The sequence below is a fragment of the Canis aureus genome, chromosome 1 (assembly GCF_053574225.1).
Source record: "Canis aureus isolate CA01 chromosome 1, VMU_Caureus_v.1.0, whole genome shotgun sequence".
NCBI classification, from domain to species: Eukaryota; Metazoa; Chordata; class Mammalia; order Carnivora; family Canidae; genus Canis; species Canis aureus.
The window spans coordinates 95,385,708-95,410,289 of NC_135611.1; the positions used below are offsets into that span (position 1 = coordinate 95,385,708).

The 24,582-nt window shown below is 40.3% G+C and overlaps 1 protein-coding gene across 2 annotated transcripts in view; it reads right to left on the reverse strand.

Moving 5' to 3' along the window:
- Positions 1–24,582, reverse strand: part of LOC144320789 (contactin-associated protein-like 3) — a 197,480-nt gene that overhangs the window by 123,018 nt on the left and 49,880 nt on the right. For both annotated transcript variants that reach the window (XM_077909755.1, XM_077909750.1), the window contains exon 3: positions 23,994–24,187. In XM_077909755.1, coding sequence (XP_077765881.1) covers positions 23,994–24,187 — 194 coding nt within the window. The remainder of the gene's footprint in view (positions 1–23,993; positions 24,188–24,582) is intronic.

Genomic DNA, 24,582 nt, shown 5'->3' on the forward strand with positions numbered 1-24,582 from the left:
GAAAAATATTCTAAAGGTAATTACAGTCACAAACTGTATTACTGATTGAGGAATATAAGAGAACAGCTAAGGCCCCTGAATGAGCAAGGGTATGACCCTTACAGAAATTAAGAGATTTAAAAGCAAACATATTAATGAGAGAACTGGGAAGAAAACATGCACAAATCTAGGGACAGCACAGACCTGAGAAGGGCCTACAGACTATATTAGGACTGATTAGTCAGGGTCTTCTGCTGCATGAAGCCACATGCAAAGACTGAGAGTGAGGGCTGTTTCTTAAAATGCCCAATGTTCACTAGTATCCAAGACTTATAAAGGATTTCTCAAGCTCAACACCCAAGAAACAATCTAGTCAAGAAATTGGCAGAAGACATGAACAGACATTTCTCCAAAGAAGACCTGCACATGGCCAACAAGCACATGAAAAAATGCTCCACATCACTTGCCATCAGGGAAATACAAATCAAAACCACAATGAGATACCACCTCACACCTGTGGTGTGAGGCTAAAATTAACAAGACAGGAAACTGAATGTTGGTGAATGTGGAAAAAGGGGAACCCTCTTGCACTGTGGGTGGGAATGTGAACTGGTGCAGGCACTCTGGAAAACTGTGTGGAGGTTCCTCAAGATGTTAAAAATAGTGCTACCCTATGACTCAGCGATTGCACTACTGGGTATTTACCCCAAAGATACAGTGAAACAATGGGACACCTGCATCCCAATGTTCACAGCAGCAGTGTTTACAACAGCCAAATTGTGGAAGGAGCCACAATGTCCTTCAACAGATGAATGGATAAAGAAGATGTGGGATACATATACAATGGAATATTACTCAGCCACCAGAAAGGACGAATATCTACCATTTGCTTCGACATGGATGGAACTAGAGGGTATTATACTGAATGAAATAAGTCAGTCAGAGTAAGACAATCATCATATGGTTTCACTCATATGTGGGATATAAGAAATAGTAAAAAAGGACCATAAGAGAAAGGAGGGGAACTAAGTGGGAAAAATTAGGGAGGAAGACAAACCATGAGAGACTCCTAACTCTGAGAAACAAACAAAAGGTTGCAGAAGGGGTGGCGGATGGGGAGATGAAGTGACTGCGTGAGCACTATGGAGGGCACTTGATGGGATGAGCACTGGGTGTTATACTATATGTTGGCAAGTTGAATTTAAATTAAAAAAATTACCATTAAAAAATTAAAAAATGAAATGCCCAATTTTCAACAAAAGATCATAAGGCACAGAAAAAATCAATAAAACATGGCTCATTCAAAGGAACAAAATACATCTCCAGACACCATCCCTGAAGAAACACTGGCTTTGGACTTACTAGAGAAAGACTAAAACAACTGCTTTAAATATGCTCTAAAGGATATAGGAAAACATGGACAAAAGAACAAAAGGAAATCAAGAAAATATATGAACAAAATGAGAATATCTACAAAGAATTTGGAATTATTAGAAACAATCAAATGGAAATTCTGGAGATGAAAAATACAAAACTGAATTGAAAAAAAATCATGTGAGGGGTTCAGTAGCAGACAGAAAAAGAATCAGTAAACTTGAAGACAAGTCATTTGGAATTATTGAGACTGAAGAACAAAATGAAAAAGAAGGAAGAACAGTGAACAGAGCCTGAGAAATTCATGATGAGAGAAAATCAAGACAACCAATATGGACATTATGGGAGATGTAGAGGGGGAAAGATGGGGGAAAATGCAGAGAAGTTACAGAAAGAAATAATGGCCAAACATTGCATAAATTTGAGGAAAGACATGGGTATAGAAATATAAGCTTAACAAATAGCAAGTAGGATAAACATAAAGAGATCCACACCAAGAGAAGAGTGACTCATCACATACAAGGGAGTCTCTATAAGATTATAGTGGATTCCTCAGGCAAAATGTAGGCTAGAGGTAATTTTATATTAGGCAAATATCCTGCAAAAATGAGGAAATAAAGACATTTCCAGGGGTATCGGAGTGGTTCAGTCAGTTAAGCATTTGTCTTTGGTGCAGGTCATGATCTCAGGGTCCTGGGATTGAGACCCTAGAGGGGTTCTTTGCTCAGTGGGGAATCTGCTTCTCCCTCTCCCTCTGCCCCTCCTCACCCAGTTTATGCTCTCTCTCTCTTTGTCTCTCACTCTCTCTCAAATAAATAAATAAAATCTTTAAAAAAACACAAACATTCTCAGATAAACAGAGAGTGTCCATTACCACTAGACCTGCCCTACAAGAAATGCTAAAGAGAGTGTAAAAAAATTGGAATGAAAGGATATTAAATGGCAACTCAAAGCCATATGAAAATATCAAATTCTCCAGATACATGGAAAGATATAAAAACTAGTACAGTATTATCATAATTTTGGTTTGTTACTCTTTTCCAGTTTTATTGGGAGATTACTGACATACACTGTAACTTCACTTTTTATTCTTCTACAATATTTACAAGAAATAGCATAAAATAATTATAAATCTACATTAATAAGTACATAATACATAAATATGTAGTTTGTGACATCAATAACAAACTGTGGATGGAAGAGCTATAAAAAAGGCGTTTTGTATGCAATAAAGTTAAGTATTGGTTTAAAATAGATCATTATAACTTTAGGATATTATATGTAATCCTCATAGAAATCACAAACAAAATATCTAAGAATTTACAGAAAAGGAAATGAAAGTTAAATCAAATGTATAAATCAAAATAAGTAAAAAAATTAACTAAATACAAAAGGAGACATTAATGGAAAAACAAAACACTTAAGACATAAAGATAACAAATAACAAAATGGCAATAGTAGGTCATCCCTACCAATAAACACTTCAAATGTAAATGGATTAAACCCTCCAATTAAAAGACATAAATTGGCAGAATGATTCTGCCCCCCCCCCCCAAAAAACCCAGGATCCAACTTTATGCTATCTATAAGATATTCACTTTAGATATAAGGACTCAAGCATAGATTGGAAATAAAAAAGGAGAAAAAAATATATTCCATACAATTAGTAACCAAAAGGGCAGGGATGGGTATCCTAACATTGGACAAAACAAACTAAGGCAAAGCGTTTCAAGCAACAAAGAAGAACGTTATAGAATGATAAAAGGTCAATTCAGCAAAAAGATATAACAATTATAAATACACATGCAAGCAACATCAGAGCACCTACATATATAAAGCAAACCACTGACAGAACTGAAAGGAGAAATGGATTGATCTAGAATAATAGAGGCTTCAATACCACAATTTCAATAACAGATAGAACAATCAGACATAAGATCAATAAAGAATTAGGGGACTTGAACAATTCTATAAGCCAAGTGGTCACAATGGAGATCTACAAACCATTCCATACAACAACAGTAGAAAGGCATAGAACATTCTCCAGTGTACACCAGATGTTAGCCCATAAAACAAGGTTAAAAAATTTAGGATGGGACTCATGTGAAGTATCTCTTCTGATCAAAATGAAATGAAACCAGAAATCAGTATCGGAAAGAGAATTGGAAAATCTACAAATATGTGGAAATGGAACAACATGACCATAAACAACAAATGAGTCAAGGGATAAATCATAAAGGAAATGTGAAAATGTATCAAGACAAATGAAAATGAAACCACAACCTACCAAAACTTATGGGATGCAGCAAAAGAAGTGCTAATAGGAAAATTTACAACTATTAATGCCACATTGAAAAAGAAGAATTACCTCAAAATCAGTAACCAAACTTTACACAGTAAGCAACTAGAAAAAGAAAAACAAATTAAATCAAAAGCTAGCAGAAGAAAATCATAAGGATTTAAGCAGAGATAAGCAAAATAGAGAATAGAAACATAGAGAAAACCCAGAGTTGGTTCTTCAAAAATCAACAAAATTGACAAAGCATTAGCTAACGGACTGATAAAAAAAGAGAGAGAGAACTCAAATAGCTAAAGGAGGAGATGCAAGTAGGTCATCACTACAGATATTACAGACATGGAGGGTTATAAGAGAGTATTCTGAACACTGTACAGTAACAAATTGAATAACTGAGATGAAATGGATAAATTCCTAGAAACCAAACTTCAGCAAAACTAAACCAAAAGAAATAAAAACTATGAACAGGCCCATAACAAGTAAGGCTACTGAATCAGACATCAAGTCTCCTTACAAAGAAAAACATTGGACTTGATGGCTTCACTGGTGAATTCTACCAAATAAAGAATTAACATGAATCCTCTCAAACTTTTCCAAAAATATGAAGAGGAGAGAGAACTCCCTGACTCAATCAATGAGGCCAGCATTACCCTGATACAAATCCAGAGAGATACTACAAGAAAGGACAACTACCGACCAATAATCCCTTATTAAGACCAGTGCAAGAATCCTCAACAAAATACTAGCAAATTGAATTTGGCAGCATATGTAAAAAATTTTGCATCATTACTACGTGGGATTAATTCCCAGAATTGAAGAATGATTCAATAGACAGGAAACAATCAATATCATATGCCACATTACCAAAGGAAGGGAAAGTCACATGATCATCTCAATTGATGCAGAAAAAGTATTTGACAACATTCAGCACATTCTCGTGATAAAAGCACTCAACAGACTGGGAATAGAAGAAACTACCTCAACATAATAAAAGCCATATATGAAAAACCCACAGAGAACATCATACTCCATAGTGAAAGGTTGAAAGCTTTTCCTCTAAGATCAAGAACAAGACAGGGATGCCAGATTTTGTCACTTCTACCAAGCACAAAACTGAAGTATGAGCCAGAACCATTAAGCATGAAAGACATCCAAATTAGAAAGAAATAAATCAAATTATCTCTGTTAGCAGATGGCATAGTCTTATATGTAGAAAGATTCCAGGAAAACCACCACCACCACCACCACAAAAACAACACTTTTAGAACTAAGCAATAGCAGTTGATCAAAATCAACATACAAAAATCTGCTGCAATTCAATACACTAGCAATGAATAATTTAAAAAGGAAACTAACAAAACAATTCCATTTACACCAGCATCAAAAAGAATAAAATACACTGGAATATTCTTAGCCAAGAGGCAGTGGAGTTGTGCCCTGGAAACTATAAAATGTTGCTGAAGGAAATTAGAGAAGACACGTATAAATGGAAAGCCATACCATGTTCATGTTTTTAAAAACTTAGTATTTTTAAGATGCCAATACTTTGCAAAGTGATTGACAAATAATTTTCAACATGGGTGCCAGGACTATTCAACAGGGAAAGGACAGTTTTTCCAACAAATGATGCTAAGAAGCTTGGGTATTATGCAAAGGAATAAAATTGAACCTTTATACCATATACAAAAATTAACTCAAAATGAATTAAAGTCCTTAAGATAAGACCTAAGGCTCTAAAAATTCCTCAGGGGAAAACACAGAACAAAAGCTTTATCCCATTCGATTTGGCGATGATTTCTTGGGTATGACACTGAAAGCACAGGAAACATGAGATAAAATAGATAAATTCAAACACATCAAAATTTAAAACTTTTGTGCATCAAAGAACACTATCAACACAGTGAAAAGGCAACCCATGAATGACGGGAAATATTTGCAAATCATATATCTGACTAGTTCATATCCAGAATATATCCCAACAACAACAACAACAAAAAAAAATCAAACAACTCATTTTAAAATGCACAAAGTGCTTCAATAGACATTTAACCAAAGAAGATATACAGATGTCCAATAAGCACATGAAAAGACGCTCAACATCAGTGGTCATCAGGGAAATGCAAATCTAAGCTACAGTGAGATACCACTTCACACCCTTTGGCTATTATTTTTAATGGGAAATAATGTGTTGATGGGGATGAGTTGGAGCCCTAGTGCACTGGTGGGAATGCACCACAGTGCAGCAAAGCAGACAGTTTTTCAAAAAATTAAAAAAAGAATTACCATACGATCCAACAATTCTACTCCTTGGTATCTACCCAAAAGAATTGAAAGCAGAGCCTCAAAGAGATAGATATCTGGTCACCCAAATTCACAGGAACAGTATTCACCAGAGCCCAAAGGTAGAAACAATTCAAGTACCTATCAAGAGACAAGAGGAGAAACAAACTGGCATATACGTGTGGTATGGATATTCTTCAGCCTTAATAGGAAGGAAATTCGACACACGTCACAACATGGATGAACCTTGAGGACATTATGCTGTGTGAGATAAGGCGGTCAAGAAAGGACAAAAATTGTATGATTCCACTTAGATGAGGTACCTAGGTTGGTCCAGTTCGCAGGAACAGAAGGTGGAAAAGTGGATGTCAGGGTCTGGAGAACGGGGGCAATGGATTATTAGGTAATGGGCAGTGTGTTTCGGTTTGGGAAGATGGAAAAGATTCCAAAGATAGATGGTGGTGACAGTGACACGCGATATGAATGCTCTCAATGCCGTTGACCCGTATACTTAAAAATAATTACAACGGTAACTTTTATGGTATGTGTATTTTACCACACCATAAAAAAAAATTAAATAAGAGGTGCACTTGCCTTCATGTGGGGGTTCCCGATGAGACGCAGCCTGCTTTGAGATCCAGTGAGAAACCTAATTCCTGCATATAAAGTCCCGGTGGTGATGGGTAACCCCACCCACCCCAGCACCCCAGTGCAGCTCTCCTGGTCACTCCGTGCCTCTGCCACCACGCCCATCCCCAGCTTCACATCAGTGACATGGGACTCACCTGCCACCAGGCCTCATATGGAGTCCCCAAGTGTCAGGGTTTGTGGCACAATTTCTCACCTGCGCTCACACAGTGGGAATACACCCATCATCAACCTCACACAGTGAAGTTCTCAAAATGCCCATTATTTTATTTAGATATTGCCAGCACTAACACTTTTTTTTTTAATCTTCAGGTTAATGAACTCTGAATCATTGATCCAAATGAAGCACTGAGACACAGGAAGTTACAACCCCATGATTCATACACGATAAAAGCAGAGGCTCCACCTTCCACCCCCATAGGATTTGCATGGTTATAGGGTGTGTGGCTGAGGAGCCAGACCTGAGTGAAACTGCCCCACCCTGAGAACAAGTGGCAGCCTCTTCCAGAAGCTTGTCCACGAGCCTGCCCCACTCCACTTCCTGAGGAACGCCGACTAGGAGAGGGCTCATCTCAAGAGCTGCCAAATAGGCTAACCAGGACTAAGGTAACACAATCAGCCTTTGGCAAACAAGGTAAAATGTCTGAGAGGAAAGCAGCAAATGGGGGGAAAAAAGTCTACCTTGGAAGTCCTAATTCTAAAATCAGGAGGAAAAAAAAAACAGAAAGCAAAAACCAAGCATTGTTCAACCACAAAATGTGAATGAGAAAGGAAATGTAAAATGAGATTTGAAGATGACACAGGACTGATGGATGGAGAGCACTGGATCTGGGGCAGTGTCCAGCCCCCAAGCCTAGGCACAGTCAAGTCAGCAATCTGAGGCTCTGCAAATGGGGATGGAGCCCCACTGCCTCTCACCTGCATCCCCTTTCCTGCTTTCTCCCTCCTTCTGGTTCATTCTTAGCCCACGGTGGTTCTTTAGGACCAGGCTCCAGGTTTGGAGTGATTTAGAGGACAAGATGTGTAAGGGCTGGAGAGGAGGGTCTCCTATGACAGAAAGGACCCATGGAAGCCAGAGAGGCAGAGGGAGAACTGAGCTCAGAGGTGCTGTGCCCACACAAGGGCCACAGAAAACCAGAGCCAAGCCTAGTATGGCTGTCTTCACTGTCTTCCACTTACCCAAACCAAGATGCCCCAAGCTGCTGAGCGAGTCCACAACCCTAGACAAAGTAGGCACTGTGTCTTACCAATGCTGAGCCACTCACTTTGCTGGGTCCCAAATCTAGAGGGAATAGCTGGGTCTGGTCTACATTTCACTCCCACCGAAGAGAAAGAATCGACAGAGGGACCATGTGGGAACCTGAACATAGAAGGCAGAGCTCTAGGAACAGAGGCACAGCCTGGGCTGAGACGGTAGCAAAACCACGTCATTCCAGAATGCCACTGAGGATCCTGAGGTCAGCAAGTCCCCAGATCTGGGTCACCCAAGGCTTGGGTTTAGCAGGTGAAGGTATACTCAGATTTGCCTCGACCTCACCAACAGCATGGCCATCCTCTCATGCCTCCTCCCTCTTGTTCTCTAAGGCTTTCTGCGTGCACTGGGAGACTAGTTCAAAGCAGGTGATAACAATAAGAATAATGAAAAAGAAAATAAAGGACTATGTTGATCGTATCTAACCATATTCCAGTGTTCCAGCATTGAACCGATTTTGTAACTCTGAAATTTAGTTTCTTGTTCTGTAAAATGAAGACGCTCGCTGAAAATGATGAAATGATATAATGCACCTAGAATGATTGAAACCATACCTGGCTCACAATAAACACTCAGTAAATGTTAGATGCAGCCACCGTGCTTCACCTTGACTCCACACCAGCTTCTCTTTCTGGATGCCACTCTATGTATTACTTGGGGGGTGCTGTTGGCTTATTTGCCAGGAAGTCCAAAAGCATTTTTTTTTCAATTTCCTGCCAATTCCAGATTATTGCTCTTCCTCCCTTACAAAACATGGTCACAACAGACAAAATGAGAAGGTATCTCTCCTCCTGTCTAATAAATATCGTTTGACTACGGCCACCTTTGTCCTTCCTGGCCATCACCATATTGTGATATGTTGGAATCCTAACTCCAGAACCTATGAATGTGACCTCATTTGGAAATCTGGTCTTTCCAATTGTCAAGTTAAAATGAGGTCATGAGGTTGGACCCTAATCAAATGTGACTGGGGTCTTTATAAGAAGAGAAGAGACAAGAGCAGAGGGGAGGTGACACAAAGACACACGAGAAGATGCCATGTGATGACAGGCAGACATCAGAGTGATGCATTGACAAGCCAGGAGACCAAGAATTGACGACAACATCATAAGCTATGAGAAGGACATGGAAGATTCTCTCCTACACCCTTTGTGGGGAGCATGGACCTGCCAACAGATTGAGTTCAGACTTCTGGCCTCCAGAATTGTGCAGGAATGAATTTCTGTTGTTTTAAGCCCTAGGTACTGAGTAATAGCAGCCCTAGGAAAATCTTACAGGGATAGACTTAATCCCTTTCCACCTAAAGGTGCCTGGGAATGTCTGAGAGGCAGGTTTTCCAAGAGAGCCAGGAGATCACTGTGTGCTTCTTTAAATAATCAATTCATGTGTTTATTTAATTTAAGAGTAAAGAAAATCTATTGGCAATACAATGAATGCATTGGGCATTTCACTTATTATTATTTGGGGGATATTCAGAGGAAAAAGTATTGCCGCAGGAATTTCACGTTCCATTTTTGGGACACTTTACTGCTAACCCTCACATTTTCTTACAGGAAATAGGAGCTTTTCCTGTGCCTGAATCTTCCCTCAGTGGGAACTTCAGCTAATAAAGCTTTTGCTGCAGCATACATGCAAGCTCCCCGGGGGTCTCTTCTACTGCTCCTGAAAATTTTCTCTTCTCTCTTTTAAAAAAGAAGGCTATTGAATCGTTAAAATGTTCAAAGCTCTGAAAGGAAGATAAGCCACTCAGGTTTGAATGATTAAGACCATTAAGAAATACACAATAGAAGATGGGACTTCAATCCAAATAAAGTGCATTTGCCTAACGCACATCAAATGTGATTTATTTTAAATTTCTCTCTCTTGGTCACAGACGTAATGCGAGGAGAAGTTCTGGTACTTCCACTGCCTGCCTTTCTCTTTTCTTGTTCACAGCTCCTTCTGGAAAAGGGCTCTGACCTCGGACTCTTTCAAAACTGGGTTCTTTGATAGTTTTAACCGATTTCTCCTCAAGGGCATAAGGAAAAGAAGGTTATGCCAATAGGAAGGAAACAGAGTTTTGAGCACAGCACGGAGTAACTGGGAATATGACTGGCAGGGGATCGTGTGTTTCAGGTATGTTGCTCACCTGGTAGACACACAGCAGACAGATGGGCTCATCTCCATGCACACAAACCTCTGTCCCGTAATTCCAGAGGCAGCTTGCCCTTTTATATGCAAGAAGAAAGTCACCTAAAAAACGTTTTCCTTAAACTGGAATAGTCTTTATTCTTATTTGCATCATCAAAAAACCTACATTAGGATTATATTCGCAGTGGAGATGACTTAAAATTCCATTTACATGAAGGACACCCAAGCCTAAATCCTCATTTCAGCTGACAATCTCAGGTAATGAATATATATTTTTTATGTTTAATAAAAAGACAGCATGAATGATATGTCCTTTTAGCCATTAGCCTATGGAGCCTAGATTTGACACATTTTATAACAAGGGTATAATCTGGGGAGAAAGACCAGCATAGAAGCCCCATGAAAGAGAAAGGTCAGTAACTGAGAGCTTCCAAATGCCAACAGGGAGAAGATTGGGTATCATGTAAGTTGTGGTCATCCAGAAAAACAGCTGGGAAATGACACCATATTGGAAACCAATCACTTGACAGAGAAGTCGTGGCTTCATGAATACTGGGTCAGCTCATCGTGCCGCCCTGAGTACCACAGAGATGCAAAGGGTCTGCTGCTTTAGAGGACAAGAGTATGGAGCTTGACGGGGATCCACTTACAGTGGAAGCAAACCTGGACTTATCTGGGGAAGGCAGCCCCTCATCTCAAGAATTGCTATTGTAATACACCCTGAGAATGGTCTGCATAAGGCCAGGGCCTTGCACTCTTGGCATACCCCACAAGAACATGTAGGGCCACTCAGGGTCCTTGGGGCATTGCCTTTCCTTTAAATCTCAACGGTAAGAGAACCACATAAACACACTATGTAAACATGGAGGACATGGAGACATGGAGGACATGGAGAAATTAGAACCCTTGTGCACTGTTTGTGGAAATGCAAAATGGTGCAACCACTGTGGAAAACAGTTTGGAGATTCCTTAAAAACTTTAAATAGAATCACCATCTCCATTATACTTCTGGGTATATGTCCAAAAAAAAAAAAAATTCAGAGCAGGATCTCCAAGAGATAGGTGCACACCCATATTCAATGCAGTATTTTTCACAATAGCCAAGAGGTAGAAGCAACTCCAGTGGCCATTGATGGATGAATTGATATCTTGGTCTGTTCAGGATAGTAAAACCAAATACCATAGACTGGGGACCTTAAAACCAATAGAAATTCACTGTTCACAGTTGTGGAGGCTAGAAGTCTGAGATTGGTGTGTCAGTGTGGTCGGATGAAAACCCTCTTCTGAGCTACACACTTTCACTCACTGTGTCCTCAATGGGCAGAAGGGGGTAGGGATCTTTGGGAGCCTCTTATTTAAGGCCCTATAAAAGACCTTTCAAGAGGGTTCTACTTTCATGACTTAAGCACCTCCTGAGGTCCCACCTCCTAATACTATCATCACCATGGAGGGTTTGGGTTATAGCAGGTGAATTTTGGTGGGACACAAACATTCACACCATAGCAACAGATGAACCAAATGTGGTGTATCGATACTATGGAATATTATGCAGCCATTAAAAGGAAGGAGATCCTGTCACATGCTACAACATGGGTGAATCTCAAGGACATTAAGCTACATGAAATAAGCCCATCACAAAAGGGCATGTACTATATGATTCCACTTACAGGAAGCATCTAAGGCTGTCAAAATCATAGAAACAGATAGTAAAAAGGTGGTTTCCAAGAGTTGAGGGGAGGAGAAAGGGGAAATTTGTGTGCCATGTGTTCAGACCTTCTATTTTTACAAGAAACTTCTAGAGATACATTGCACAACAATATGAATATATTTAACACTAATGAACACCTAAAAACAGTTCAGATAGTAAATTTAATGTTATTGTGCTTTTTAACACAATAAAAAACTATTTTGAAAAAAAACTATTTTGTATTTTTTTAATCCTTTCAACACCTACTATTTAATTGAACAGCAATACATACAGGTAGTTTAAAAATCACACTTGCTGTGTATTTTTAGCTTCTAGCCCTTTCTCCAAGTGAGAAATTCTATTGCTAATTTGTTGTGTAGATCTTTGCAGAATTATTCTGTATGTTTGCATACATATGTACGTATATGTTCATCTTGGGAACTTCAAATAGGAGCATAGTGTATGTATCACTCTTCCTTGCATTAAAGTAATGTTTCTTAAAGCTCATTATCAACCAATACAGTTACCTCACTCTTTTCAAAGAAATGTGTTCTATGTAATACTGCATTATTCCATAAAATGGAGGTATCATAATTTACCTATGTGCTCATTTACTGGCAGAGAACAGATCGTAACTATATTGATGCGAGCACTGTTCTCACAGGCACCTTCTATGTACCTCAGTGTCCCTGTGGGATTCATTCCCAGAGGTGGAGTTTCTTCACAGTGTAGGCCATATATTGAGGGGACTTAAAGTCCCACTCCTTTTGGACTGTTAAGTTCAGAGCTCAAAGAGCCAGTGCTTCAGATACTTTTATTTAATTTGGAGGAATTGAACCTTGGAGGAAACTACCCTCCAAGGTTTGTGAGAGTGAACACCTTTTCACGCATTTATAAACCTCTCTGTTTCATTGTTTACCACCTCTGTATATCTTTACCCATTTTTAAATGGTTTTTAAAATCTTATTTATTTATTAGAATGCTTTACAAATGAAGATAATTTGTTCTTTGTCATATATATATTTAAAATTTCCCCAATTTATGTTTGGTGTCTTCTGATAGCATTTTTTCTTCACTCATCATTTTTAAATTATTATGATTTATCAATCTTTTCTTTTGTAACATCTAGGTATCCCATCTTGCTTAGCATGCTCTCCCCAGTAATCCATACAAAACATTTCCTAAGTGCATCCAGTCCTTTCTCTGTGGCTGACTTATTTATTTATTTATTTATTTATTTATTTATTTATTATATATCTTAATATTTAAGATATACAGTAGGGATCCAGCTATATTCCTTTTTTCCAGGTTGTCCCAGTATCATTTACTGAATAATCAATTTTTTGTCACTGACTTGAAATGTCACATTTATTTTAGGCTAATTCTGTAAATATATTTGTTAATGAACCCTATTATGTTTCTTCACCAATCTTGGCATTAATATGCTAATATAAACAATATTAATTTAAACAGCTTGATTTATCCTTTATAAGGCATTTTCCAAACTTAAAAGGTATTATTCCCTTTAATACTATTCTTTTTGCCAATTGCTGTGGCTATTCCTTCATGCAAACATTTTAAAATGCAATTTAGAAAGATCTCATTTTATTTCAGGTTTGTTTAGGATGAAAATACATCACTACACTATCAAGTCTTGATAACCCAAGGACAAGGATTAATCTCACTTTTCTTCGATGCCACTTAATGGTGTTTTAAATATTTTTTGGAGCATTTCTTGTCAATTTTATTGTTTGTGATTCTGTTGTAAATGAGGTCTGTGATTCCTTTTAGCTAATTACTTATAGGTATGAAGAGTAATTAATTTTGGAAATTACTTTCAAAAGGAGGTACATTGATGAGTTATTTTATTTTTTAAAATTATTTCTCAGGAGACTTTCTTATGTTCTTAAAAAGCATATAATGATAATTTATCTTCATTTCTAATTTTTATGCCTCTTGTATCCTTTCCTTCTCTATCTGAATGCACCTAATAACTTGAGAATGTAAGGATAGAGACAGAAAGGAGGGCTTAACACATTCATCTTTTAAGGTCACATGGAGTAAGTGATTTTATTTATTTGTTCATGAGAGACACACAGAGAGAGAGGCAGAGACACAGGCAGAGGGAGAAGCAGGCTCCATGCAGGGAGCCCGATGTGGGACTCGATCCTGGGACCCCAGGATCACGCCCTGAGCTGAAGGCAGATGCTCAACCATTGAGCCACCCAGGCGTCCCAAGTAAGTGTTTTTTAAAAGTCCTCTATAGTCTCAAAAGTAAGGGAAACCCCAAATTGATTCTCTCTGAGACAAGTTCTGAAATAAGGCAGAAGTAGAAGTTTAAAACTTTATCCAGAGATGAACAAACAATAACAGAAAATACTACTTTTTACCTGAGTAAATTTACCTTCATAAATTACAAAGACAACTCACCCGGAGGATCCTCATGACAAACATGTTGAGAAGCACTAATTTATTTGAGATTGGTGAACAGGCATTTATTTTACATCAGTGTTAATGCTGTTCTCTCTTTAATACTGTTCAATAAATGATACTAGAACACGTAGGTAACCACCTGGAAAAAAGAAATGAAGCTCGATCCCTACCTCACGGCTTAGATAGATCCAAAATGGACTAAACCAGGGATCAAGCAACCTGTAGCCCAGAGCCAAATGCAGCTGGCTGCAGATGTTTGAAATAAAGTTTTATTACAACACAGCCACACTTGTTCATTTACATAACACCCACAGCTTCTTTCACACAATGGAAGAGTTAAGTAATCACAACAGAGACTGTATAGTCTACTGAAAATATTCATTATCTGTCCTTTTACAGAAAAAGTTGGCAGACCCCTGGTCTACACCAATATTCTCTCAGTCTGAGACCTTTAAACATATTTAGATGACATCCAGCTTCTCACCTGATGCCCCGACCTTACTCCTCAGAAAGTTTGAGGATCGCTAATCAGAAATTCTCATCATCTCTGTGTTTCTAGCAACATTAACATTTTTTAAAAACCCAAAGCCTGTCATCCTCTTCTGCAAAATATTATGTATTTCACTGCTGCCTTTGTCTATATAAATTTATAAAATGTGCTCTGTATCAGAAGCATAAAACTGTTCTAACTACAGGTGGCATGGTAGTGCACAGGGCATAAAACCAAAGGTGTTATCAGGAGCTGTGAACACAGGGGTTCTCCACCGCTCTCCCTTCCCGATGGGCCACTTCCTGGAGACCTCAATCATCTGGCACTAAGCCACTTTTGAAGCTCTTATGTCAAAATTATAGGCCCAGGAAATCCTCCACAGATAGGCCAAAGTACACACCATACTTATGCATTCTGCATGTTTACAGTATGTGTGCAAGCTGGAGAACTTGTAGAATTAACTATCATTCCATCTGAGACCAACTATTAGTACAACATCTTCTGAAGCTGAGCTGCCCAAGTTGCAACAGGCTAGGAAGAATTTCCATGAGATCCTGCTGGAGGGCCTCCCTCAGCTGCCCTGCTTCCCCCCTCCTTGAGACTTGGCTAAGTGGCATTTCCTTTCAATGACTGTGCTGCTGGAGAAAAATTTTGTAAGATTTTAATTTTTTCATCATTCGCTTTTCTTGCTTGACACAAAGAGAGCTTTTATTTTTGTGCTCTTTCAGCGAATGAAAAACAAAAATCCTACTTTTAAAGCTATCTCCCTCATGACTCTGCCATATTCCATTCATATTACAGTTTACAATACACTTTTTTCATAAAATATGTCCTAATTTCCAGGTATTGCTAAAAACACCACTTCTGGTTCTGCCCCTGGATGCCGCTGAGTAAGCATCATTAAAGTCTCCCCTCCCACTGCTGTCATGTCTAAGTCAGAGTCTCCCAAAGAGCCTGAGCAGCTGTGAGCGCTCTCCATCAGAGGTTTGAGCTTCAAAACATTTTGAGCAATGGGGAACGCTTATGGACTGTGTGGTAATGAGAGACCCAAACACCAAATGTTCCAGAGGCTTTGAGTTCATCATGTATGCCACCGTGGAGGAGGTGGATGCAGCCATGAATGCAAGGCCACACAAGGTGGATGGAAGAGTTGTGGAACCAAAGAGGGCTGTCTCATGGTCGAGGGTTGTCTCAAAGACCTGGTGCCCACTTAAATGTGAAAAAGATTTTTGTTGGTGGCATTTAAGAAGACACTGAAGAACATCATCTAAGAGATTATTTTGAACAGTACAGGAAAATTGAAGTGATTGAGATCATGACTGACCAAGGCAGTGGCAAAAAAGAGAGGTTTTGCTTTTGTGACATTTGATGACCATGACTCTGTAGCAAGACTGTCATTCAGAAATACTATACTGTGAATGGCCACAACTGTGAAGTAAGGAAAGCCCTATTGAAGCAAGAGATGGCTAGTGCTTCATCCAGCCAAAGAGGCCAAAGTTGTTATGGAAACTTTGGTGGTGGTTGTGGAGGTGGTTTTAGTGGGAATGAAAACTTTGGTTGTGGAGGGAAATTCAGTGGTCAGAGGTGGCTTCGGTGGTATTTGAGATGGTGGTGGATATGGTGGCAGTGGGGATGGCTATAACGGATTTGGTAATGATGGTGGTTATGGAGGAGGTGGCCCTGGTTACTCTGGAGGAAGCAGAGGCTGTGGGAGTGGTGGACAGGGTTTTGGAAACCAGGGTAGTGGCTATTGTGGGAGTGGCAGCTATGACAGCTATAACAACGGAGGAGGTGGAGGCGGCTATGGCGGTGCTAGTGGAAGCAACTTTGGAGGTGGCAGAAGCTGTAACAATTTTGGCAATTACAACAATCAATCCTCAAATTTTGGACCCATGAAAGGAGGAAATTTTGGAGGCAGAAGCTCTGGCCCCTATGGTGGTGGAGGCCAATACTTTGCCAAACCACAAAACCAAGGTGGCTATGGCAGTTCCAGCAGCAGCAGCAGCTATGGCAGTGGCAGAAGGTTTTAATTACTGCCAGGAAACAAAGCTTAGCAGGAGAGGAGAGCCAGAGAAGTGACAGGGAAGCTAAGGTTACAATAGATTTGTGAACTCAGCCAAGCACAGTGGTGGCAGGGCCTAGCTGCTACAAAGAAGACATGTTTTAGACAATACTCATGTGTATGGGCAAAAAACTCAAAGACTGTATTTGTGACTAAACGTGTAACAGGTTATTTTAGTTTCTGTTCTGTGGAAAGTGTAAAGCATTCCAACAAAGGGTTTTAATGTAGATTTTTTTTTTTTGCACCCATGCTGTTGATTGCTAAATGTAATAGTATGATCATGACACTGAATAAATGTGTCTTTTAAAAAAAAAAAAACAGCACTTCTGCAACTGCTTGGTCAATATGAAAAGTAACATAATTTGTAATATGTCTCAAGATTTCCCACTTCTTTTTTTAACATATTTAAGATTCGGCTTGCCCACCATATCCCTCCCTCCTGGCCTGATAACATGGCAATTCAAACGAGCCAAATTATGACTTCTATGAAGCAGTGACAAAGGATAGAGGGATACACAGGCCAGAGCCCCTGACTCCAGAACCGATGTGACATAGGCACGAGATGAATGAATGGGGTAAAAGAGACTAATGTCTAAAAAATGAGAAAGAAGAGAAAGAAGGGGGGTGTCTAAGCAATTTCGGTACAGAGTGAAGCTTTTTGGGTTGGAGAGGGCTGTCATTGACAAAGAGAGGGGAGAGAGGGCGGGATGGAAGGAAGGAAGGAAGAAGAAAGGAAGGAAGTTAGTTAGTTCTGCACCTAAAGCAGAGCCCTGACAAAGGCAGTGTTACAGGACACCCTGCCTCTCAGGAAGCCACTGGTTACTATGGAGTTGCAGCTCGGATGGCTCATGCACTTCATTGCCTCAACCTTTTCAGCTGCTGTGAGAGTTTTTCATGGATGGAATCCAGCATCCATCTCTATTGTTGCTGTGACCCACAGTTAAGGGTACATGCAACCCCCTTAGGCTCAATAGGGCACCATCCTTGTACAGCCTTGTGGGGAAGCAGAGTTAAACGTCTTCTCATGCTCAGATTTGCCACCCAACGCCTCCCACTGCATAAGCAGCCTCCCATGGTTGGCTAAGGTTTCTATATCCTTAACTACCCATCTGGTTGAGGTCTATTTGAGAACAGCAACTTTTCCTTAATTCAATACAATAGCCCTTTACTGAGAAAGCGTAATAGTCCTGGGCCTCTGGGGGCTTCAATCCCTGACATAATGGTTCTCAGAGCCCAGGAAGGGAAGACGTGTATAGAAAATCCAATTGCGGTCCACGGTGGTAAGCACAATCAACAAAGTATGGTACAAAGTCACTGCCATGCTGATCGATATGCTTCCGTGATGAGCTGGATGGTTAAGAAGGAGACAACCATGTCCCCAACAAGGCTGAGTACATAGAAGTGATCGATGACAGAATCATCGAAGTGTTGCTCCATTCTGCTAAACACTAATCAGTCTCAGAGCCAAGCTTGGGACTGGTGAGACTGGTGTTGGCATGAACCTCATGTCTGACCTTACCAACCCTGCAGACCCTTTCTGCAACCTCAGATGCAATGTGGGGCCTGGCCTTGTTGGGTCATCAACTCACTAATAAATGTCTGAACCTGGACCTGAAATAAGCCAACATGTATTTAAATGACTAAACTAATATGGACCTCTGTCAGGTGAATTTCCACTTCGGCTCCCAGCAAAGCTTCCACTTAGCAGAGTGTCTACTTCTTTGCACACAAACACTCTTTCTTATTTCTGATTCAGGTTGTTCTCATTATGATTGGACAAGGTTTTTATCCCTCTTTACTTTGAAATCACACATGGGTCACATGATTTCTCTATTTTTACCAAGTAACCATTGTTCTTTTAAACCTGAATTCAGTATTTTGGGGTTTGGTTTTTTTTTCAGTTATGCAATATTTCAGACACATCCCCCCAAAAAACAGACACACATGTACCTGTGATCTGGATTTAACAAGGTGACTAGCTCTGTGTGCATCAGACCCTTCTCTTAAAAAATAAACCACTGCAGACATAACGAACACCACCCCCCCATCCCATCTGTCTTGCTTCCAGTATTTTCCTGTCACTTCTTCTACCCTAAATCTTTTTACCCTACAAAATCACCTTTGTCCTCTTGTGGAGCACTAGAAGGTTGCTGTGTCTTTCAATACAATATTAATTAGCCTCGCTAATTAGTCTACATTTTCTACTTGGTTTAGGTTGTAAATTATCCAAAGTAGAATGAAGTTTCAAATGGTTTGTTATTTCTCTTTTGTGTTCACCCTAGGACCTACTGATACACATTTTTTTCAAGGCAAAAGAAATCTATTAAATAGAATTATTTATATTAGAGCCTATGTTTGTTTCAAATAATTTCTCTTATTTTTTTTTCCAAATACATTTTACCAGTCTGGTCTTAGAAGAAGGCCTTTCTCACACAAACATCCTGCATAGGAAGAAAAATTCACTTAAATTCTAAGTAGCCATTGCATTCTGAGTAACAGCCCAATCTTGAATTCCTAAGGGATATAATCTTTGAGTTTGAGTTCTGATGAGTTTATAATGGAAAGAATAAGCCCTAATTAATGCAAAATGTACAGATTCATGAAATAACATAGTTCTCAAGGATGGTACTAACTTCAAGCACTTGGTTGTTATTTATTGATAAAAACAAGCAGAAGATACTCTGGGCTTCGTTCCACTAGATTGGTGACTAATGGGGAGGAAGAGGGTCTTTGCAGCCACAGGATAGTGGAGAGAGGTTCCTAAGGTCCAATTACAGGGAGGATCATGTGCTCAGGCGAACATGTGTGTGGGACAAGCTCTATCTTCCAGCAGGGGTGTGATCTCCCATGATCCAGGCAGGTAAGGATAGTTAAGGAGCAGAACAATCTCTCCCACAGATGGGACTTGCATCATGTTGGTCCACACTTCTGGGATCTTCTGGGAATCTTGTTAAAATGAACATTTGGATCCAGCAAACCAGGAAAAGGGCTGAAATTCTACATTTCTGTCAAGAACCCAGGTGATGCTGATCGACTGTGGGCCACATGTTGAGCTGTAGAGACCACGATAATCCAGATTCTCCCATAGAGAAGCAGAGGATAGGAATAGAAAGATGTGATGTATCAGGAAAGGAAAGCAGAGAAATATAAGAGAAAGCAAAGGATCATAAAGAGAGATGAAGAATGGGAAATTTGAAAATATGGCCATCCCAGGATTCTTCCCTTCTTAGTCCATGCCAGCCCCATTCAGGTGGCCTCTAGGTCCTTACATGGCTCCACCCACAGCCCAGGAGCTTTGGTGCCTAGTGTGGGGTGGATGGGGCCACCTGCTGACATGGGTTCTTCCATTGACCACAGATATGAGTTCTCAGATGGCTCATCAGCTGGAGCCAGGGAGTCAAAGTGCTTCCCCCAGACTTTTAAACCCATCCTTCTGTACAGGTAAATAAATGCCAGCAGGTAACTCATGGAAGGTGGGGTGGGCATGGCTACCTCTTGGGTACAGCAGAGCCAGAGACCACCTGAATCATCCTCTTCACCATGTAGTTGGACTCTCAAATCACCTAGACTGATCCAAATTGCAAGACTGGCCTCTTACCAAGACCCTAATGATAAGAGTGGCTCACTAGGCCTAATGTTTATGCAAACAGGGCAGTTTATATTCAATTCCTGTCTTCCTTGTAGGGGTCTTGCAAGGAGGGTGCCTATGTGACCACCTCCCAATAAATACCCTGGCTGCTGAGTCTTTAATGAGCTTCCATGGTTAACACTTACACCGATTGCTATAAATTGTTTTGGGGGGGAATTATGTTCTATACATCTCTATTTGGAGAGGACTTGTGGAAGCTTATGTCTGGTTTCCTCTGGACTTCATCCCATGCACCTTTTTCCTTTACTCATTTTGCTTTATATCCTTTATAAATCATAGTTTTATGACTATACACTGGTCCTGTGAGTCCCCCCAGTGAATCACAGAACCTGAGGAGGGTCCTGGGGATCACCAGACACCTTGGAGGAGGAAAACTGCAGCTCTGCCAATACCTTACACAGAGGACCCAGCCAGGTGTACCGGACTGCAGACCTACAGAAACTGTGATGTAATAGCTCTGTCTTGCATTAAGCCACCAAGTGCATAGTGGCCTAATACAACAGCAGTACAAAACTAAGGAAAGGACAATATTACTTTTCCTAATAAGAGTGTAAATACTTCAAGGCAGTTTTTTTTTTTTTTTTTTTTTTTTTGGATCTTAAATCCACTCTCAAATTAATAGAAAGAGTCTATCCATAAACCCACCAGCTGAAGAATGGGTACAGCCTCTGGTATAATATGTGCTTTATGAGTAAGAGCAGCTGACCGTGTGAGGGGGCCAGAGAGCAGCCAAGTCAGCCTGACGGTTTTTCAAGAACCTGATAATCTCATGACTATCAACAAGTGTGACTCACTGTGGTCAGTCAACTGTGTACAAAGAGATTAATTCACTTAAGCTGTGGTGATGGCTGGAGAAAACACAAAGATGAGCCCCCGTCCTAAAGAAGATGAAAATGCAGAAGGAATGCTTGCCCTGGAGCTTCAAGCACCCCTGAGCTGAGACAAAGGGTTTTGAAGGCTTGCAGAGCAGGGACCTCAAGAAAAGCATCCTATCCTGTCAGAAGGTAGATGCCACTCATGCATCCATCTAGCAAAGATTTACCAATTTTCTGCTCAGTACCTGGCACAGTGATGTGCTGGGGATGCAGAAGGGGAAGGCAGGTCTCCATAAGCCCCCTCCCCGGGTGGAGGGAGGCCACCACACCAGTCTTGACTGTAGGATGACAGGTGGGCCTGGAGGGTCCAAGCATCTGCCCTCACCTGCTTGGTCTAGGATCAACAATGCTACTAATTCCTGACCTTATTTCCTCTGAGCCCCTCTAAACAAAGTACCAGATGGTAAATACTTACATATGGTTTCTCCCAAGCTGCTCAGCTGAAAAACAGGAATTGTCCCAATTTCTCAACCATATATTGGGGTGGGGTGAGGGTAAAAATGTGAACCTTGATTAATACGGCTGAGAATAAGCATGCATTAACTATCAGCTGATTTCAAAAAACAAGACTTAATTTTGAACAAAAGTTCTCTAAGTGGATGCTTTGTTAAGCTTTAACTGTTCTTTGTTCTTAATTACTGTTGATCTTCACCCTGGTTTAGACCTGGTGTTCTTAGAATTAGCTCAACATCAATATCTACTTCTAAGCACACACTTGGCAACTGCTTGTTTGGGATATTTAAGTCAGCCAGCCCCCAAAACACAAAAATCTCTCCTATATTTTAGGAGAGATTTTACCTCATGTCAGACAACTTTTACCTTTTACCTTTTTTTTTTACCTCATGTCAGACAACTGGTTAGCTCTTCTTAATTCAATTTTTTAAAATATTTTCTTTATTTATTTGACAGAAAGAGAGAACCAGAGAGGACAAGCAGTGGGAGGGGCGGAGGGAGCAAGGAGCCCAAGGCAGGGCTTGACCCCAGGACCCTGGGATCATGACCGAGTCGAAGGCAGATGCTTCACTGACTGAACCACCCAGGTACCCCCTTAATTCAACTGAAACCAGCATTTATTGATGAACTATAAAGAGGTCCAGAGACAAGAAATTAAATAGACCATAATCTATGAATTTATATGCTAAGTAACAGTCCTAAGGAAGTTCAAATGAGGCCAATTTGTTACCAATGAATAGTATCATTTTGTTGCTTGTTAGTGTTATAGATAAGCCACATGATAACAAGTAACAGCTTACTCCCTGATACTTTTTTTCTTACTGTGACAAGAAAAATTTTTAAGAGTTACATGATGTCCTTAGCCTAAATTAAATAGAAGCCAAACTATATTTTTTATTGTGGGTAAATCATCATAATATAAAATTTACCACTTTAGTCACTTTTAAGTGTGCAGTTCTATGGCGTTAACACTCACACTGTTGTGCAACCACCACCCCCATGCATCTCCAGAACTTATTCATCTTCTAAATTGAAACTCTGTCCCCATTAAATAGTAATTCTCATTCCTCCCTTCCCCTAGTACCTGGCAACCATCTAAAGGGTATTTTTTTAAAGATTTATTTATTCATGAGAGAGGGGGAGTGGGCACAGAGAAAGAGAGAGAATCTAAAGCAGACTCCTTGCTGAACATGGAACCCAATGCAGGGCTCGATCCCAGGATCCTAAGATCATGACCTGAGCCAAAATCAAGAGTCAGGAGCTCAGCCAATTGGGTCACCCAGGCGCCTCAAGGATACTTTAAATAAGAAGAAAAAAAGTAGGAGCATCTGGGTGGCTCAGTAGGTTAAGCCTCTGGCTTAGGCTCAAGTCATGATCCTGGGGTCCTGGGATCCAGCCCCATGTCAGGCTCCCTGCTCAGCAGGGAGTCTGCTTCTCCCTCTCCTTCTGCTGCTCCCCCTGCTTGTTCTCTCTCTCTCTCTCTCAAATAAATAAACAAACAAACAAACAAACATCTTATAAAAGAAGGGGAAAAAAAGGAAAAAGTAATTCCTTCTCCACCTGAGAAATCTGCAGGCCGCACCCCTCCATCCATTGCCCCACCAGCGACGTGCAAATGCTGCAGATGTTCACCACAGTCTACTTTCAGAGCTCCTCGTTCTGGGCAGACTACTGTTTGAAGACTCAAAATGCCAGCTATGTAATAAATTTCATACATTTTAATATATGAAAAGTCAGGCAAGCAAAATATAATTCTCCTAAAAGAAGCACGGGTACGTAATCAGAAGTAGAAACTATGTCACTGGTGTAAAATAATGTAAACTAGTTATAGTTCCAAAGAATCCTGGAGATCTACCTCCCATGAATTAGAAGGGGCCACACCAGCACCCACGTTTCTGTCGGAGCCAGACCTGCGTCCCTCAACATGCTGTCCACGGGGAGACTGTCATTACATGTATTTTTAAATGTTTGGAGTCCTTCAGAAATCTCACTTAATCAGAGGACTCTGAAGAATGGGTTTACTTAATTGAACAACACCAAGGCAATACCAGCTCCTGGATTATGGAACAAAGCAAAACAAAACAAAACAAAAAACAAATAGAGTAGGTGGCATGTGACTTTAGTCTGTAGATTTCACACCATGTTAAGGAATAATGGGAAGACATTTTCCATATTTCACTACATTACAAAATTGTTTTACTTATTTCATAAATTATACATGGGCAGCAGATTTTAAAATGCCACATGTGTCTTACATTCCCTTGAAAACATTTTCAAGTAATTTAGGAGGCTCCATTTCTAGACTTGATCTGACAGATTTGCAGCAACACGTAGTAATTGGCGTAATTCATGCTCTGACAGACTGCTTCCACCGAAGGAACGTACCGAGATGCTTTCTTCATGCCGATACTGCTTCCAATTCCTCCCGCCATCGCTGAACATGAGGATGTAGCTGGTAACCCAGTCGGAGCTCCCGTATCCCCCCTGGGTGGCCACAGCCGTGACCTCCATTCTCTCCCCAAGGTCAATCTGCAGCCACTGGTATTGATCTGACACAAGTGGAGACCAGCCACCAGCCCCTTGTAATGGAAACAGAAACAGGAGAAACATGGTAAAGAGAAAGAAACCTTTAAGATCTATATGGTTCTGTAAGGATGGGAACACACATAAAACAGATGAAAATCAGAGTTTCAAATCCTGGAACATTTAACCCCCTCATAATTACACACACACACACACACACACACACACACATGCACTCAAAACCACAGTAGGTAAATAGATGACTCCTACATTAATTAATTGTTAATTGCTTTGGTTTTGAGCTCATAACCCCTGACTCTCTAATGTCCAGGGGTCCCACTAAGTGAAAGTGCCTAACGCAGCAGGTGAACAAGCAAACACCATGCCGCTGCATCCATGATTGAAGCTAGTGTCTTTACTGGCCTTTACGTGGGACTTACTCTTGGCTGAT